The 18,364-nt window shown below is 38.0% G+C and overlaps 1 protein-coding gene across 1 annotated transcript in view; it reads right to left on the minus strand.

The window, feature by feature from the left end:
• The window catches only part of LOC142159453 (uncharacterized), a 72,870-nt gene that overhangs the window by 9,727 nt on the left and 44,779 nt on the right, over nucleotides 1-18,364 (minus strand). Inside the window, exons 14-17 of the mRNA XM_075214355.1 lie at nucleotides 10,913-10,975; nucleotides 8,869-8,922; nucleotides 5,348-5,383; nucleotides 1,958-2,020 (exon numbers count right to left, since the gene is read on the minus strand). Coding sequence (XP_075070456.1) covers nucleotides 1,958-2,020; nucleotides 5,348-5,383; nucleotides 8,869-8,922; nucleotides 10,913-10,975 — 216 coding nt within the window. The remainder of the gene's footprint in view (nucleotides 1-1,957; nucleotides 2,021-5,347; nucleotides 5,384-8,868; nucleotides 8,923-10,912; nucleotides 10,976-18,364) is intronic.

Consider the following 18,364-nt stretch of genomic DNA (forward strand, 5'->3'; position numbering starts at 1 on the left):
CCATGATGCAACCATGAAGTGCTTGATCAATTGGAACTCCTAAGAGGCAACACTCTGTCCAGGAAGACCTCCAGTGCTACTGCTCAAAAGGTTCTCACACTGGGATTGAAGGTGTGGCACCTTAACCCCACTATGGGCCCACTAGTGTGGTGAATGTCTATATATATTTTGGCAGCTGGTGGATCACAGTGTATATTGTTTTTTCCTGCTTTTTCAATTGAACTAATCATTGTTTGCACTATATTGTGATGTCTGTTTTATATGTAATAAAGTAATATTTTAGATCAAAATCAATTATAGGATGATTTGAAATTCTACCATCTTTTTATTACTGTGCTTTAATATTATTTATTATTATTTATTATTTAGTTTTATTATACTATATAAGAAAATGTATGAACAATAACGTTGTTTTTAAGTTTGATTAGATGCTTAATAGGGATTTATTTGTATAGCTCTATATGCAGTTTGTTTTGAGTTGGATTATAGCAAAGAATCATTTTGGAAACACAAAGAAACACCAGATGTGACCTGAATTGCAAAAAAACAAACAAACTGCAAACAAACCACCACAAGTCTTCCTTGAAGAGGAGAGGGGCTTGTGACAAAACTTAAATTAGTCTTGGATGCATATAAGAGCACTGATAAAAAAAACCCCCACCATAATAATATTAACATCATCCTTCATAGCTACTGGAGAGAAATAGGGGGAATATATGTCATGGTACCCGGGCACCCACTGGATATTTAACCTTAGAATCGTGGACATGGGAACATAATTTCACACCCAGGCAAATATCTGGATAAACCATCTATTAGGTTTATTAATACAAAAACATCAATAACAATTATAGCATTTTTAAGAAACGGTTAACAAAGTAATATTTCTGCAGATGGGACATACATCATTCTAAGGGTACAAATGCAACACTATAATAGTATTTTATAGTCACCATATCAGTTTTGTGGTGGCTTCTACCCTGGCACTGTTGTGTAGGAAGCAGAAGCCCTGTTTCAATTATAGCACACTTTTGACGAACACACAGATTCATAAAAGCCGTAGGGTCTCTGCAGTCCTTTGATAGCACTCTAAACTTCAGTCAGTCCAGTTGAAGCCACAGCTCCATGCCAGACTCGATATTTAGTTCTTCCAAGATGTAAAGAGATGTGTGAGGTTCCCTGATGCTGATCCTTATGTGGTCCCATCTGCCATCCTCCAAGGCAGAGCTACTTTCCTTCCTTTCCCAATTGGTATATCTTGAATCCTCCGGGGTGGATCACTCTTAAGGGACTGCCGCGCACCATTAGTGGCTCCACAATATCTGGGATGTTCAACTCTTATACATTACACACTTCATGTAAAGGCCTATACTCAATGGGATGTTATTAACTTTGGCATTCTCCCTGGATTAATCCTGGGGGCTGAGATATGGCTCAGACGCTGTCCGTCTTTGTGCCAGAACCCCTGCTATTGCTGTCTACATGCTCCATGTTCACACAATGGAACCCCTGAAAGGAGCCTAGTCATTAGTAATGAAATTAGCAAAGGATTGTTCCTGGTTTAACTCCTATAGTGCTGGTGGGCAGACCATTACCCTTTTCAGACCTGGTACTAAAGAGGAATTATAGTTAAAACATAAATATAATAAATGCATGGGTTGAAAGCATACATTGGGACACATAACTGTGGGGATACTAAGGTGCACTATTAACCTTTATTGTCCATGCTTCTCTTGTAGCTTGGGAGGATTTTGTTGTTTGGGGAGGGGAGATGAGATAAAAATGAGGCAAAATGCTAGCGATGGCCAAGGTACTCCTCGTTTCATCACAATATAATATTTGGACAAGTGGCTGCATATTGCATCATTTTATACAATATCTTTAAACAATTTCTCCAATAAGTACATTTAGATTAGATTTTGAAATGCAAATTAAGATCATAACAGAGCATTATTACCTTGTCCCCTCGTGACCCGCGATTGCCAGGAGGACCTCTTAATCCTTGCTCTCCTTTTTCACCCTGGAAATATAAATAAAATGCAGCTATGATGCTTCATTGTCTTAAAACTGTGTTTAATGCTACATAGATATATAATTGTAGTATTGAAAAATAGTTTATATTTGTGGAAAGATGTAAACTAGCAAATGGCTGCTTGAACAATGCTGATTCCAATAATGGCCTTAACATATAAATAGATTTAGGTGGGATCAGGGCCTGATTAAGGGAATGAAGGCCCCTGGGCTAAGGGGGCCTCCATTCCCCTGTGAGGCCCCCCCCTGTTAGCCGCTTGATCCCCTCGACCCGGGAGGTCCCCCTGTTTGCTGGCCCCTACCCCCTATGTGCTTACCTCCTTCTCCTGTCTCTGTACTCCTTCCGTGGCGCGCTGTAAACTCCTTACTGAGGAGATCTCATGACACTCTCACGAGATCTCCTCAGTATGGAGATTACTGAGCGCCGCGGAAGGAGTACAGAGACAGGCTCAGCAGCATTGATCGGGTCGGGGGTGCCCCCGCACCGATCAATAATGCTGCTGAGCACTTTCAAGGGCCCCCTTGATGCCCGAGGCCCCTGGGCTGTAGCTCAGTTAGACCTAGCGTTAATCCGGCCCTGGGTGGGATTAGCGGTGAGCGGCAGTGCTTATCTATGAGCGGCAGTTGCTGCAATGCCACTTATACTAACCTGCTAAATATGCTATAAAACTGCTGAGGTTGGATACCATAATATGTACATAATTAATATATATATATTTTTATATATATATATATATATATATATATATATATACACACATATGTGTGTGTATGTATGTATATTTATGTATGTGTATGTATGTATATATATATATATATATTTATATGTATGTATATTTGTATATGTATGTATATGTATGTATATGTATGTATATGTATATGTATATACAGTGTGTGTATAAAGAAAGAGAAAAGTGACACAGATTGATTAAATAATACATCTTAAAGAAAGTGTGGGTTCCCTTCTTTTATCCTCAAACTGTTTAAGAACATTCTCTTCTATTTTATGTGACTCCAATAGTTTGTTCATATATTTATAGAATGAAACTTATTGCTTCAAACTGTATCCTTCTTGTACCAGAAAGATGACCTATAGCTCAGGGTTTATTCATTACATGCCTGTGTAATTGTTAGATTGTAGCATGCCAGTTCCAATGGTTACATGAACACACATCTGATTACAGTATTATGCAATCTTATTTAAATTAAAAGGTTTTAATCAGTGTGTGCATCCATTTCAGCATTTTTATTGGTGTATGTGGTGTCATGAATTATCATTCATTACAATAAACATACAATTCCCACTTTATTCAATCCTCATTACATCATAAATAAATCAGTAAGACATCTAGGTCAAATGTGTGAACTCACGGTTCATTTGCTGAAAAAAAATCTAAATCTTTAAACTGGCAACATCAGGTATGTCACACTGACTTCTAAAGATTCTGTGTTCCAAACTCCTATTAATTTATCTGTGTATCATATATTATAGGATTCACACTGTTTTGTCAGTCTGCACCTTAATACATAGTGTATTATTCATTGTTCAATATTTATATTCCTAAACATCTTTAATTCCACAATATAAACGTAATCATTCTAGTATGTGATGATTATATGAGCAAACTCCTGATTACAATGTTTCCCAGTCACATTACATGTTGAATTTAAGAAATGGTTTCAATCAGTGTTTGGTATCATGAATTAACCATAAAGTTCTCACTTTTTGGGTCTTTCATATATCAGAGAAATAATATCTGATTCATGTGTGTTTCCTATGTGAACTCATTTGCTACAGTCAAATCCATTTCCTTTTTTCATGAAATATCAGGTATGTCACACCCACTTCTAAGGATTTTACTTTTAACATTCCTATTAATTTATCAGAATAAGCTTCACATTTTATTGTAAGTCTATACTTTAATACATATATTATTCACAACTGATCAATCAGTTTTGCTACTTGAAGCACTATATTTATAACATCTAAATCATTCTAACGTTCTAAATCATCCAAAATCAATTATAGTTTCATCTGGCACTTTTTAAGTGATTATAACTGAGGCATATACAGCATTTATTTGTTGCTAGATCACTTTCAAGTGATTTAAGTATGCGTACTCACTATAGCTTTTCTAATTCACTTGATGTTAGAACCCCTGATAATAGCTGAGTGGTTGCACTTATATCTGTATGAGTGTGCAAAAGTGTAATATTTGGCACAAGAAAATTTATTGGGGATATGTGAGATAGATTACTAATAATTTAACAAATGATAATAAAATATGGCATTTTCATACTGAATTTGTATTATGTTGGAAATAGTGTGTTCCCATATCTGAATACTCTTGGCTTTTTTTTCTGTAATTTGCAATATGTATTTGGAAATGCACTCCCAAATTATGAAGTCTTTAATGAAAAACCATTGTATTTGATGTAATCTGTGACATTATCTGTGGCAAGACAAAAAGGAAGAAACACAAAAGCATTACCTTGGCATGTTCAAAGATTTAGGGGTATATTTACTAAACTGCGGGTTTGAAAATGTGGAGATGTTGCCTATAGCAACCAATCAGATTCTAGTTATCATTTATTTGGTACATTCTACAAAATGACAGCTAGAATCTGATTGGTTGATATAAGCAACATCTCCACTTTTTCAAACCAATCGTTTAGTAAAGATACCCCTTAGTATTTTGTTGAAGGACTGGAGAATGAAAATTTTGAATGGAGAATACTAGTAGTTTACGGGACCTATTTATGAAGCAGAGGAAAGCCCTATCTCCAGACAAAAATGTCACATTCAAATAATTTTCTGGGGCTTGGAGATAAACAGATAAATATATACAGATAAATATAGTTTTAATATTTTCTAAAAGTTTCTTACTATATTTTAACCAAACTTTTTCAAATTAAACTAGCAATTTAGCTAAAGCAGTTTAATAGGTGTTATCACATAAGACAAATTAATTTTTAAAAGGACATTTTCAGAAGTTAAAATGTCCTTTAATGACAATTTCCATATATGTCTCTTAAGAGTCCAATTTACACTTGATTTAGCAGCTACCATAATGCACAAATATATACACATGAAATATCCAGGAAAGCCATAATCTGCATGAAGGAAACTCTTCTTGAATGTTTTACTGGCAATAAATAAATCTAATTCATATAATGGGAAAACTTTCCCAATGGCTTCATTTGTGCCAGAGCATTTCTTATGGGAAACACATATCAAATGATGGATAGGTAACAAGGAGTGTTTATATATAATGTTATAATTATCTGATTAAACGTGAAGTCCGTTTTATCCAACCTTTTTCCCTGTGGAGCCACGCTTTCCAAAATCCCCCTGTAGAGTAAAAGGAAAATATTATTTTTGGATAAGACATAAACAGTATGAAATATGAGACAATTTAGCAGAAACTAAAATTTCAAAAGAAGATAGACTATTGCTATGTTTGTAAGATGAGCTTTCACACAAATTTCTTAGAAGAAAAGATCTAGGTAATGTTAGACACCCATTTGTCTCTGTTGAGGGACTGCACATTTGTGTTGCTGTACTATAGTCTGCCCCATGAAAATCCATATTTATGCCATTATACATGGCTTATAGCAGAGGTACTCAAACTCAGTCCTCAAGAGCTACCAACAGTTCATGTTTTCAGGATTTACTGGTGAGCTAATCTAGATTTCTGAGACAGTAATATCCCACGTTTCTACAGACTCAAATCCGGAAAACATGGTAGCTCTTGGGGAGTGGGATTGAGCACGTTCGCCTTAAAGGATTAGTAAACATACCAAATAAAAAAATGCTATCAAAAACACCCCTGCCCACTCTAGCTCTATTTTAGTTGCTTCAGACCAAATTAGTTCATCTGGTCAGTTAATTTTTAACATCTCTGTCAAGGGGACAGTCCTAGTGGAAAACTCTTAACATGATGATCAGGGTTCTACTAAGCCATCAGTCTGGGGATGGTAAATTGAGGCATGAATAGCTTTTTTTTTATCCTAGAAGTTGGCACAAGTCAATTAGACATAAATTGGTTGCCCCCTACTTCCATACCTTGAAACCTGGGCAGAATGGTGGCTCAGTGGTTAGCACTTCTGCCTCACAACACTGGGGTCATAAGTTTGTTTCCTGACCATGGCCTTATCTGTGTGGAGTTTGTATGTTCTCCCCATGTTTGCATGGATTTCCTCTGGGTGCTCTGGTTTCCTCTACACTCCAAAAACATACTGGTAGGTTAATTGGCTGCTATTAAATTGCCCTTAGTCTCTCTCTGTCTGTGTGTGTATATTAGGGAATTTAGACTATAAACTCCAATGGGGCAGGGACTGATGTGAGTGAGTTCTCTGTACAGCGCTGTGGAATTAGTGGCGCTATATAAATAAATAAATAAATAGATGATGATGATGAAACCTGCTAAGGTGCCATGCAAATAAACCAGTGAGGAGAAGAGCTGCCATACACTGGCCCAAAACAATAAAAAATATAGGCTGTCAGAATCTCCTTGTCCATCAGAATCTCCTTGGGTATTCCCAAGCGTGTGAACATCATAACCAACTCTTTAGCTTTGGTACTAAAAAGTATATGTCCACCTGCTTGTTTTCTAGCAGACTGACAAAGTCCATGGCAATGTGCTCAAAAGGGACCTGCACAATAGGTATAGGTATCAGGTTTAGGACAGGTTCTCTGACAGACCATCATGATCGACACTACCTCTTAACTGCCTCATATATCCAAAAAAACTGCTGAAATCTTGTATAAAGAGCAACACAGAAGAGACTCACAACATACTGAGTCTAACACCTCTGTACCAAACTCCACATCATGAAGGCTCTTATAACAGCTATTGCTATTAACATTGCACACTGGCAAGATCTTTATGCTCTAGTACTCAGGCTAATACCATACTCTACATTGATCTCATAAGCATCATACATAGCTGTAAACACCACACACACTGCTCTACAGCAGTGACTAGCTTACTGCTATAAATATCCCCATTGCTATAAACATCCAACCTGTAATAAACCACTATTATAAGAGGTGAATATACAACAACAAGTTAAGCCTGTCCTCCCCTCATACTCGCTCTCTCCCCTTCTCTCTTGTGGGCTAATACAATATACTTCTCCGCGAGTCAACTACAACGGTAAAGGAACAGCACACCCTAACACCACACATTGCCAAGGACCCCTACCAGATTCAAACAACCAGGACAGGAACTCCAACCATTCCTTTCAGCAGCAATAGAACCTTTTGTCTACACCAAGATGGCCCCAACATGTATGGGAATATGCAATTTTAAAAAATAAATCCTAGCCTGTACGACTCTAATACATTAAAGAATCCCTCTCTAATAATCTAGTCTCCAACTCCCAAACAAACAGATGTCCAGTTTACTTCACTTAAGAACAAATAGCTTTTTTCTCTCCCTATAGAGGATTCCAGCTTCTTTACCTGGGTAATGAGTAAGAGTGACTGAGCAAACTGACACCCTTTTAAACTACACCTTGCAGGGACAACTGTTAATAAGCTTGCTGTCTGACTGATGAATTAGTCTGCTGAATGATTGGCTAAAATGGACCTGGCGGATTGTCACTCTGTGGGGCATATTCAATTAGGTTTCCGGTTCACTGGACCGGGCCGCGAAGTCAATCCACGTTACTGCAATAACGTGGATTTTCATGCTCACCCCATAGGGTTGCGTAGGAAAATCTGCATTATTGCGGTACCGTATTACCGGCAATACTGTGCAGGTTCTGTGGTAACGCACGTTACAGTGGAACCTGCGCAGTATTGACGGTAATACAGTAATGCACATTACCACGGAACCTGCGCAGTATTGCCGGTAATACGGTACCTCAATAACGCAGATTTTCCTATGCAACACTATGGGGTGCTCACGAAAATCCACGTTATTGCGGTAACGTGGATTGACTTCACGGCCTGTTCCAGCGAACCGGAAACCTAATTGAATATATCTCACTTTTTGAGCCTCAGAGCTTTCATGGCTCCGTTCTCTTCCCCGATCTCATATCACTACCTATCCGTCTCAGCTATGCTACTTTCTGTACTTACAGGCTTACAGCACTTGGCTTCAATGCACCTCTCACTAATACACATATTCGTTTCTCCAACTCCTATCTGCATCTCGCTGGGCCTGGGACCACTGCTCGAAACTGGGACTCTCATTCTTTCTTGGTTACATAATTTGCTACCGCTCGTTACTCATGCAACATGTACTTGCAGAGGGCTGCGTCTGATCCTATCTCTTGCCCCTGCTGCATATCAGAAAGGTATTTGGATAGTAAAGGCTCTAACATCAAACTAGGAGGTTAAACCTGAATGCAAGGGTTTTAAAGGGGTCTTAATTATGAGGCAGAAATTTTAACTCAAAAGGAGATTTTCCCTGTGGTCAACTATTTCCCAAGCAAGAGAGGAGAAATTTAAAGGCTCCAGTCTCACAACTACAATATATGCCAATCCCAGAGGTGGTTCCATTTCTGTCACATCACTCAGGGGTGTCCCACAGGTACATCCAACCAAGGGGGCAATACATTTGGATATGTTCTAGCCAAAAATGTAAAGTATTATTTAAATACCCAAAAATAAAGGATAGAGTACACACTGTAATTGTCACAGAGTTAGCATTGTTTTGCTTTGTTTTTTAAATTTGACTGCCCCATTGTGTGGGAAATTGTCAGTATCAACTAGAAGAGCTGGAGAAATGGTAGCCTATTTCCAGAGTGAATGCTACCTGAATAAAATAGTGGGACAACAGTCTAATAATCTGGCTGAGGCTAGTATGGTGGCTTGATAATACTTACTTCATCACCCCTTTCTCCCTTGTTTCCTTTTTGGCCGATAGGTCCTTGAATTCCCTAAATGTAAATAAGAGGTTAAGCAATTTCATATATGCATTTTTATTTTTTTATTATTTTTTAGATTATTTTTTTTTTGCATCTCAGCCAGTGTTATAGTATTGATATAGTGTTGATAGTATTATCAGGGTCCAGCAGATGCCCAATGTTGGTTATGAAAGGATCAACAGCTGTTATGGAAATTGTTGAAATAATCCTGTCAAATTGAGGTAGAGTCTAATGGCCTATTTAAAGGAATCTGTACAAGTTGAAGAATGTGCATGTTTATTTTGAACAAACACATATTTTTAGATGTGGCATCTAAAAGTGATATAATATATATTTATTGCACACAGAAATGCAATATAAAAACTGTAAGAGCCTGATTTAGAGTCAGGAGTAAATCTAGCTACAGATTCATTGTTTACATCCTGGGAAAATATTGCCTGTTCTTGCATGTAGAACCCAAATAATGGGCAGCTCTATTTTTAAGCTGTAATGTAGAGTAGAGCTAGGAATCACCCCCATCCAACTTTAAATCTTTAGGCACATTTTAATTTTGCCTCCTCACCTGCAGCACAATATAGTTTTACCATTTGCAAAATTGTATCTACTAGTTGGATTTACTCCTTACTGAAAATGAGGCCCCAAATGCTTCAAATACATACAAGATCTCAACTGCTATAAATTAGTAAACATACCTTGTATGAATCTCTAAAACGCATGTCTGGCAGGGATCCTCAAGATATCAAATCGGTATTCTATGGTATGTATAATTACAGGTTTAGTGTTCTAACTGGGTTATTTGTTATCACTTGTACAGTTTAACAACTGCTGCATTAATTAAGAGTAAAGGTGGCTTCTTAATGGTCAACTGTTGCTTTGGAATAATAGGCAGAAGATGGTTTCAGCACTGTTCTCTGTAAAACAAGGTGTAACTTGCAACTATATCCCAAAAGTTTTATGTTTTTTTACATTGTGAGAATTTGGGGAGACGACGCCAGAACTCTCTTAAACCTTATTTTACAGTTATATGATAAGTTTACATTTAGTAATTGAAGCAAGTGCACACAGGGGGTTTTAATCTGCGGCATTTTATTTCAGGTGATATACAGAGGGGAGACAAGGGAGAGAGTTTGACACATCATGGCTCTGATGGCCATGTCTTTTTTTTTTTATTTTGTCTTTGTGTTCATGCTTGTGCGACAAAATGAATAGATTCCAGGGGCCAATGAGCCATAGTGTACCAGTGTCTATCATTCATCTATGGGAAGGACAATGATACCTAGCATGGGCACAATAATACCGCCCACATGCACATAGCTTTATATTTGAATTAGGCTTTATGCTAATATTAGATCTAGGACTTTTACCCTTTTATTAATTTTTGAGAGAGGAGATTCTATGCTTTGAATCAAGTGGTCTCTTGTTCCTAGGACCAGAGAGCTGAGTTGCAGTAAAAAATGTCCTTTCACGTCCAGCCGGCTATACTATGAAGTCTAATGTTGGGTCTCATGTTTTGGTTAGCCTAGTGCAGAAGCTACTTGTGTGCACATGTTTCAAAATTACAATAATGCCCGTATTGCTGCACAGAGGAGATATATTATAGGGAAGGGTATTGGACACATGTGTTATTGTCATATATGACTCACCATTTTATAGTATTAATCACAAAGGAAGCAAGAAATCTGTAAAATGTTATCTCAGAATTAATAGTCATAGAGCTACAGCTGTCACTTATTGACTCCTTACTTCACAAACTGCCGTGGAGTAGTTTGCAGGCAATTTGCTACTGTTATTGTATATACAGTTACAACATTACAGCTTTTCCTCCAGCGCAGGACTTAATTGCTTAAGTAATATGCAGGAGCTTAAACATTGAAACAACTTTGTTTCTACTTCAAAGTTCATAGAAGTCATGCATTTTCCTTGGAAATGTGCTTACATAAGTGGTGGCTGACTGCCAGTACTATACATATACTACTACATTTTAAAGGCTATGCCACCTTACCTTTGGTCCAGTTAACCCTGAGACTCCTGGGAATCCTTGGGTTCCAAGTGTGCCTCTATCACCCTAAAAATAACATCATAAGACCAAATTTAATATAAGTGATTAATTGATTATTACCTATTGCAACGCATTATTTGGTAAACTATTACTATGTAATATCAACTTTCAACACTCTATACAATAATTTTCCATTTTTCTTGTGCTAAGTTAACATACTGGTGGTTATTTACTGACACAGGAGAAGTTGTGCAGAAAACCATAGCAACCTATCAGATATTTGCTGTCATTGGTGTATGCTACTGATTGCTATGTTAAAAACGAGTGCAACTGGTAACCAAATGGACGTTTCGGAAAACACATAAGGCAGCAGCATGACAGTGTTGTGATAACAATAATCATATACTGAAAATTATATATATATATATATATATATATATATACACACACACACACATACAGAGAGAGAGAGAGAGAGTCATGTGACAAATACAATTCATCTGAAGTTGAAATCCGTAAAATTACTGCTATAAAACATAACATAATGTGCTTAACGTCATTAAGGAAAGCAAACAAAAAAAAGTAGTAACTTTGCACCTTGGAAAAACCATGTTGCATTGGACAGTAAATTTAAAATATGGAGACAAATTTATAGTTGGGATAGGGCATGTCCTAGATCAACTTTAAAATGCAGTTTAAAAATAAAGTTATAAAGTATTTGTGTGCTAGATGAAAAAGCAGCCAGTATTTTATGTACATGCAAAATAATAAACTAATTTGCACCCATTGCATTGTAAATTGGTTTGTCCTGGATCAAACTTACTCCTTTTTTTGCCTTGCTCTCCCTAATAACTCATATATAGAAACAAACCTATGACCGAAAAGCATCAATCATAGTGCAAAAGTTGCAGTCACATTGCCATAACCTTAGCATGTAGAAAGGATTTCATTTCTACAGGTGTAAGAGGTACTGGATACCAAACCTCATTTTAATCTACTTGCAGCACAGTGGCGCACGCAGGGGGGGTTTCTGATTCTCCAGAACCCCCCCCCCTGCACTAACTAAGAGCCCACCATAGCGGCACGGTCCTATACAGCAGCCGTGGCGCTGTCAAAGAAGCGTCCGCGGCGGTGCTGTATTTAGCACCACCGCGGACGCTTCTTTGACAGCGCCGCGGCTACTGTATAGGACAGCGCTGCCGAAACGGAGCTGCTGCGTGTTTTGGTTTGTTTTGGTTTTTTGGGTCAGGGGGGAAACCCCCCTGACAATCCTGCGTGCGCCCCTGCAGTGGATCCTTTTTGCACCTTATAGCTGCACTTTGCAGGGAAGTACACTTTAGGCACACTTTAAACAATGTAATAATAAACATTTAAACACACAAAATTGACACAGGTTAGAAAGATTGTCCCCATGTCACCTTTCTTCCATGGTTAAATTAAGATAACTGAGAATAAATCTAGCAGTATATTGGAACAATAAATAAAAAGCTTAGATTATAAAAGGGCAACAGTTGAGATTGACGTCACTTGAAAAGGAGACTCTGACATTTCCGGTTTTACAGCGGTAATGCATAGACCCAGTGCTTGACCCAAACCCTAAACCTAACCCTAATCCTAACTCTAACCCTAACTCTAACCCTAACCCTAACCATAAACCTAAACCTTAGATTAGATTATACTGCGCCGGGTCCGTGCATTGCCTCTTTGAAACTGGAAATGTCAGAATTGCCTTTTGAAGTGACACAGATTTCAACTGTCGTCCTTTTCTCTAGTTGCAATTTATTGAAGTCCTGTTGGAAATGTTATGTGTGTGTGATGGTAAGTCTATATTTCGCGCATGTCTAGCTTCAGAATTTTCATGTCACAGACATTTCAGTATAGGAATAGTGACTACCACCGATTCCCAGATCCTTCACATTTTCTGATATTTGAAATTCCCTTTTAGTGCCACAACTTTCAAGTCTGTTAGACTGTGATATATATATATATATATATATATATATATATATATATATATATATATATATATATGTATATATATATATATATATATATATATATATATATATATATATGAGTACAAAAGTGGCTTGCAGCCGATGTCTCAATTTTTCTTTTGTTTATTTTGTCTATCTTTGTTCTTCTTTGTTTTAGTCCCCATTGGGATATTTAGTGCACAATTATGGAAATATTTGTGTCAGTGTGTTGTAAAAAATACACCGGTTGAGATAGCAATCAATGTATTGCCTGGGTATTTGAACAGCTATATAGGTAATGAAAAATACAGAAAGAATGGGTTTTAGATTTATCAACTGTAACAAAGTCACTGGATTAGGGCTGAATGACAGTGGTATATGTATCAGGCTTTCTGTCTTGTGTACATTAAAATTCCAGGGAGATTATGTGGAAAAAGCTACCCAAAGTGTGTTTCCCAGCTGTAGCATAATATGATAAGGGTACCTGGTGTTATGGATGGAGAGAGAGGACGGGCTCCATCCATTATGCTTATAGACAAGGTCTTCCAGGTCACCTATGAACCTGCTGGAAATCAGGAGTTGCACCTAAATGATGTTGGTAAAAAGATGCTATCGAGCTCAGTTAGTCTATCAGACCCGGGGTGGAGGCTGGATGCCTTCTGAGATACTCTGCTAATGGTGAGCAATTATCTCTATGTTTGGTATGTGTGTGGGACATAAGGTCCTTCACAGGAGAGAGGGTCTATCTGAATGTTTAGTTAGTGCCGGACAGGCAAGGTGTTTATTTTTGAAGTTTTCTTTGTTTTTCAATTTAATAAAACTGGCTGAGGCCAGTTGTAATGAAAACCCTGGACTTATGTGATTTCATTGCTGCTGATCACTATCATCGACCCCAGGAGATGTCACCTGTTCCCCTCACGCGGTCACATGACGTACTTAGTTATGTAAAAAGGGAAATATGAAGATATGGACAATTTGTACTGATATGGCTTCCAATACATTGTCGCTGTAGGGCTTATTAAGTAGAATGTATATGTACAAAGTGTGCTCAAAACACAAGTGAAGATGGCTGTAATCTCCTATTATAAGGTTATAGACTTGAGGCATTTTTTAATCCTTGCTAATCTAGTTCTTTACATTCAATGCAATGTAATTGGCTTCATTCTACTTAGATTTTTGGGTGAATCTGGACTGATTCATGAAGTGATACACAAATCATGAATCTTTAAAATTCATCCAAAATTTAGATTTGAACAAAAAGAGATTCACCCATTGCTGGGTGTATTGTCTCAAGCTTCTGTACAATGCACATATCCCACGTGATAATTATGCATACAAGTAGAAGGATAGTTCTAAGTCTACTTGCCAAAACATTTGGCAAAACTATGGCATATACCTATAGGTCCAGATTTAGCCAGGAGATGGAGTGATAACTGAAAGAAGTTAAGAGGTCTCTATCCCCTTTTGGGATTGTCAAAATATGCGCCTCTAAGGAAGCTTGAGTGCATTCGTTCTTTGTGTTCTTCTTTGCTTTAGTGTGTGCTGTGACTGATAAGATACTTCCTTATTTTGCATTTGTGCATCTGTCTGATCAATGGCAAAAGTCTTCTATTCACTATTTCATTATTCCTGTCAGATAAAGCTCAAGAATGTGCGTACAGATGCCAGAGAGACCCGACGAGGAGTTCAGTACTGATTCAAGAGTAACATTAACGTCTATGCCCAAAATGACCTGGCCTTCTATATACAATGCAAGGCTGTCTATCATTGTATTAAGGAAAGTAGGAAACATTTGGAGAGTATATATTAACAGATGTGTACATAACTCTGTCTATCCCCCCTTTGACCTAAATGTGCTTTCCCTTAGCAAATGCTTTAAGGCTGAATGCCTGAGACATATGGAAATATACAACCACACCGTTAGTTATAGAGAACAGTCTACTACTTGTTTACCATAAATGTATAGATTTCTGGCCTGGTGTCTGCCTTGAAATGTGTTTATTGCAGTAATGTTATCTGTGGCCTTGCTCTCTTTAAATTGGGTAACATATATGACCACTTACCAGGGTGATTAATTCCTTTTACATTATGCAAAATTACAATAATAGCTAATTAATCATAAGCAACCTTGAGGAACAGCGTATGTACTTCAGTAACCTCCCAGTGTGAATTAGCAAAGTGACCAAGGAAAAACCATACAATCAAGAAGGTGCTTAGTGAAAGGTCAAGGTGTAACAAACAAAAGAAAGAAAAGAAAAAATGTGAATAAAAAGGCCCATGAACGGCATCATGTGGACTTGAAAAAAAGGCCACTAAGGGGAGGTAGGTAGGTGAGTTTTCCACAGGGGGAAACATGGTAAATATGCAATGCAGTTATAGTCCACCAAACAAAGAGATCTTCACCTGAAACTTTATTTTAAGCAGAATGTGAAAATTAAACTGTTGTAAAGCACATTGAACATTTTAATTTTGTGCAACCTTAGAAGAATGCATCTGCGTATGTTGATGAAAGCAAAATATTCTGTGCATGCAGTGAACTAACCCATGTTGCTGGGGTAAACATTGTAAAACACAAACCAAATACCATCTTTAGATGAATCCTGTATGTAGCCTATAACATGAAATATAGACAAACAGGACAGGATATGAATCCTCAAGCTCTGCAGCAGAGGTCAAATAATACAAATCATACACTAAATTAGTATAGTTGATAATAGCAGTAGTCAAATAAAGTGTGCAATGTTTTTCCATATTTAACGACACTAAACAAAACCTGGGACCATTCGTTCAATTAAATAAGATTGGTCTCATTTAGATAGGGCAGTCGGGGTCATCAAGACTGAGCCTACCAATAGACAAGTAAAAAATATTGCATCTATTAAAAACCAGACAAAAGGGAAAGGTTAGAAATACAGACAGGAAATGTATCTGATATTTCAAGCTGGATGGGCAGTCAAACTTAATGAAAGCAATTTCCTACCATGACATTAGACCACAACGACTAAATGAACAAATAACCCATTTCTGGTTTAACTTTGCATTAAAAAAAATTACTTACAGAAAAAAGAATATTTATTGTTAAAAATAAAAGTTTACTTTCTGGGTAAACTAGGGAGAAGTACAGTATATGGGGGTAAGAGATGGGCAGGCTTATACAACCAAAGTCTGTTATTTCTATAGCTTTGTTCCTTATCCAGATTTAATTTAGCAACTATGAGGAGAAGACCTTCCTATACAGAATAGAAGACGTCCTAAAAGTACTGAGGTTCTCGATAAACATATAGTATAAGGAATGCCTCACAGATGTCAGCACATGACACGACTTAGAATGGAAGCTGTCGTCAGACAATAGAAACCATTGTCTGGTTGAATCCATCTAGTTTCTTAACCATGGGCTGTATTTGAGAGTGGCAAAGGAATCAATTCATGTCTAAGAGTAATTATTTTAACCTGTAGAACCTAGGCAACATGCACAAGAAACAATAAGCATGTGTTATAGAAGGAATAAAGATTTGGCACACATGACAAAAAATGAGAATAATAAAACTCAGATTTGCCAACTAAGGTTTCCAGTGAAGAAGGGTATGGGTTTGTGTCTCTTGAGGTAGCGTCATTGTAATTTATTACTGTCCGTTCTCATGTGATCTGTCTGGATTTTGTGCATGTTGCTCCTTTTGTAGAGACTGGGAAACTATTTCACAAAAGTCAACAGGGCCCTAAGGAACTTTCAGGATGACAGTTTTGCCATACCATCTTACAATGAGACTAAGAAAAAAAACAACCCGGTCTTTCAGACTGATAAGCAGAGAGTACAAAACTCTATACTAAAAGGGTGGATGATGCAGATTTCTTTAAGGTGCATCTGGAGATGCATTAAAGTCTAGCTATTGTAGGGTAAGTGTAGCATGTCCCTAATGTACTCAACTTGCATTTACTCGCCCTGATCTGCCTCTCTAAGAGAAAGGAGATGCAAGTTTCTTAAAACTCTAAATTCAACACATTTTATTTGCATGCGTAGTGAAGTAAAGTAGATTATAGCAAGACGCAGTTTGACTTACGTCCAACTTTAAATCAGACCCAAGGAGATCATTAATTTTTATGGGGTGATGTAGTTTCAGTGGATGATAGAACTGAGAAAAAGTAGGTACAGAGTTTCCTTTTTCCACCAGTTTCATTTCATTGTGTACATAACTCATTCCAAATACCAGGGCCCAGGCCTAACTGTGTAGTGGCCATGCCCTCTTCGTCAGTGCTGTGTTACAGTTAGGGTGGTATGAGAACAGAGCATACATCACACAGAAAGTAACACCCAGGAAATAGCAATATGAGAGGGATTAGTGTAGTTAAAAGTTGGGACTGCACACGGCTGTACACAGTGACACAGGTTAAAAGAGACACTATTTCTGCTACTTCCACCTTCGGAATATACCTAAGATATGTCCCTTTCTCACCACAGAAGCCACAAAAACCCTTGTTCACTTGCTTATTATATCTCGCCTTGACTACTGTAACCTTCTTCTCTCTGGCCTACCTGATTCTCGCCTGGATCCTCAATGCTGCTGCCCGCCTCATTTTTCTCTCCTGCCGCTCTATCTCTGTGGTCTCCCTCCAACAGTCACTACATTGGCTCCCCATACCCTACAGAATTAAAGTTAAACTCCTCACCCTCACCTTTAAAGCTCTTAGTCAATCTTCCCCTCCCTACATCTCCAATCTCATCTCTACCTACACTCCTACCCGCCCACTCCGCTCTGCCTCTGACCGCCGCCTCACTACTTCACTGATCACCTCCTCTCACTCTCATCTTCAGGACTTTGCCCGGGCTGCTCCCCTGCTGTGGAACGATCTTCCACGTTCCATCAGGTTAGCATCTACTCTCAAAGACTTCAAGCCTGCCCTTAAGACTAATGTCTTTATTCAAGTCTATCAGTCCTCCTAACTTCCTTGTCCTGGCTCTCTCCCCCAGTTAGTACCACCCTTTATGTGTCTCCCCTTCCCTTTAGCTTGTAAGCTCTCATGAGCAGGGCCCTCTTTCCTTGTGTGCTCCTTCTACTGTTCCTTCGCCCTCTGTACCTCTTGGCCTGCTTCGCTAGCCCTGTTTTCCCTGTTTTATTAAGCTTCGGCCTTCTTCTTGCTGATTTCTACCATCCCTTCCACTATCTGTCAGATATAATCTGATTTGCTTTACTCTGTCACCTGTGTTTGTATATATTTGTGTATCATGTTGTGTCTTAGTTCTATTTTCTGTATATGTAATGTACGGTGCTGCAGACCCTTTGTGGCGCCTTACAAGTCAAAGATAATAATAATAATATTAATAATAATGATGAAGTGAGAAGCGAGGGTCAACAGTCTCTGAATGTCAGGAAACTCAGGCTGAAGTACAGAGAAAGCTAGAAGAGAGACATACAGAATCCTGTAGAGACAGCGATAGTGGTGTATGAGATTGCTGGGTAAGTGTCCACACTGACGGACAGAA

This window comes from Mixophyes fleayi, chromosome 5 (assembly GCF_038048845.1).
Source record: "Mixophyes fleayi isolate aMixFle1 chromosome 5, aMixFle1.hap1, whole genome shotgun sequence".
NCBI classification, from domain to species: domain Eukaryota; kingdom Metazoa; phylum Chordata; class Amphibia; order Anura; family Limnodynastidae; genus Mixophyes; species Mixophyes fleayi.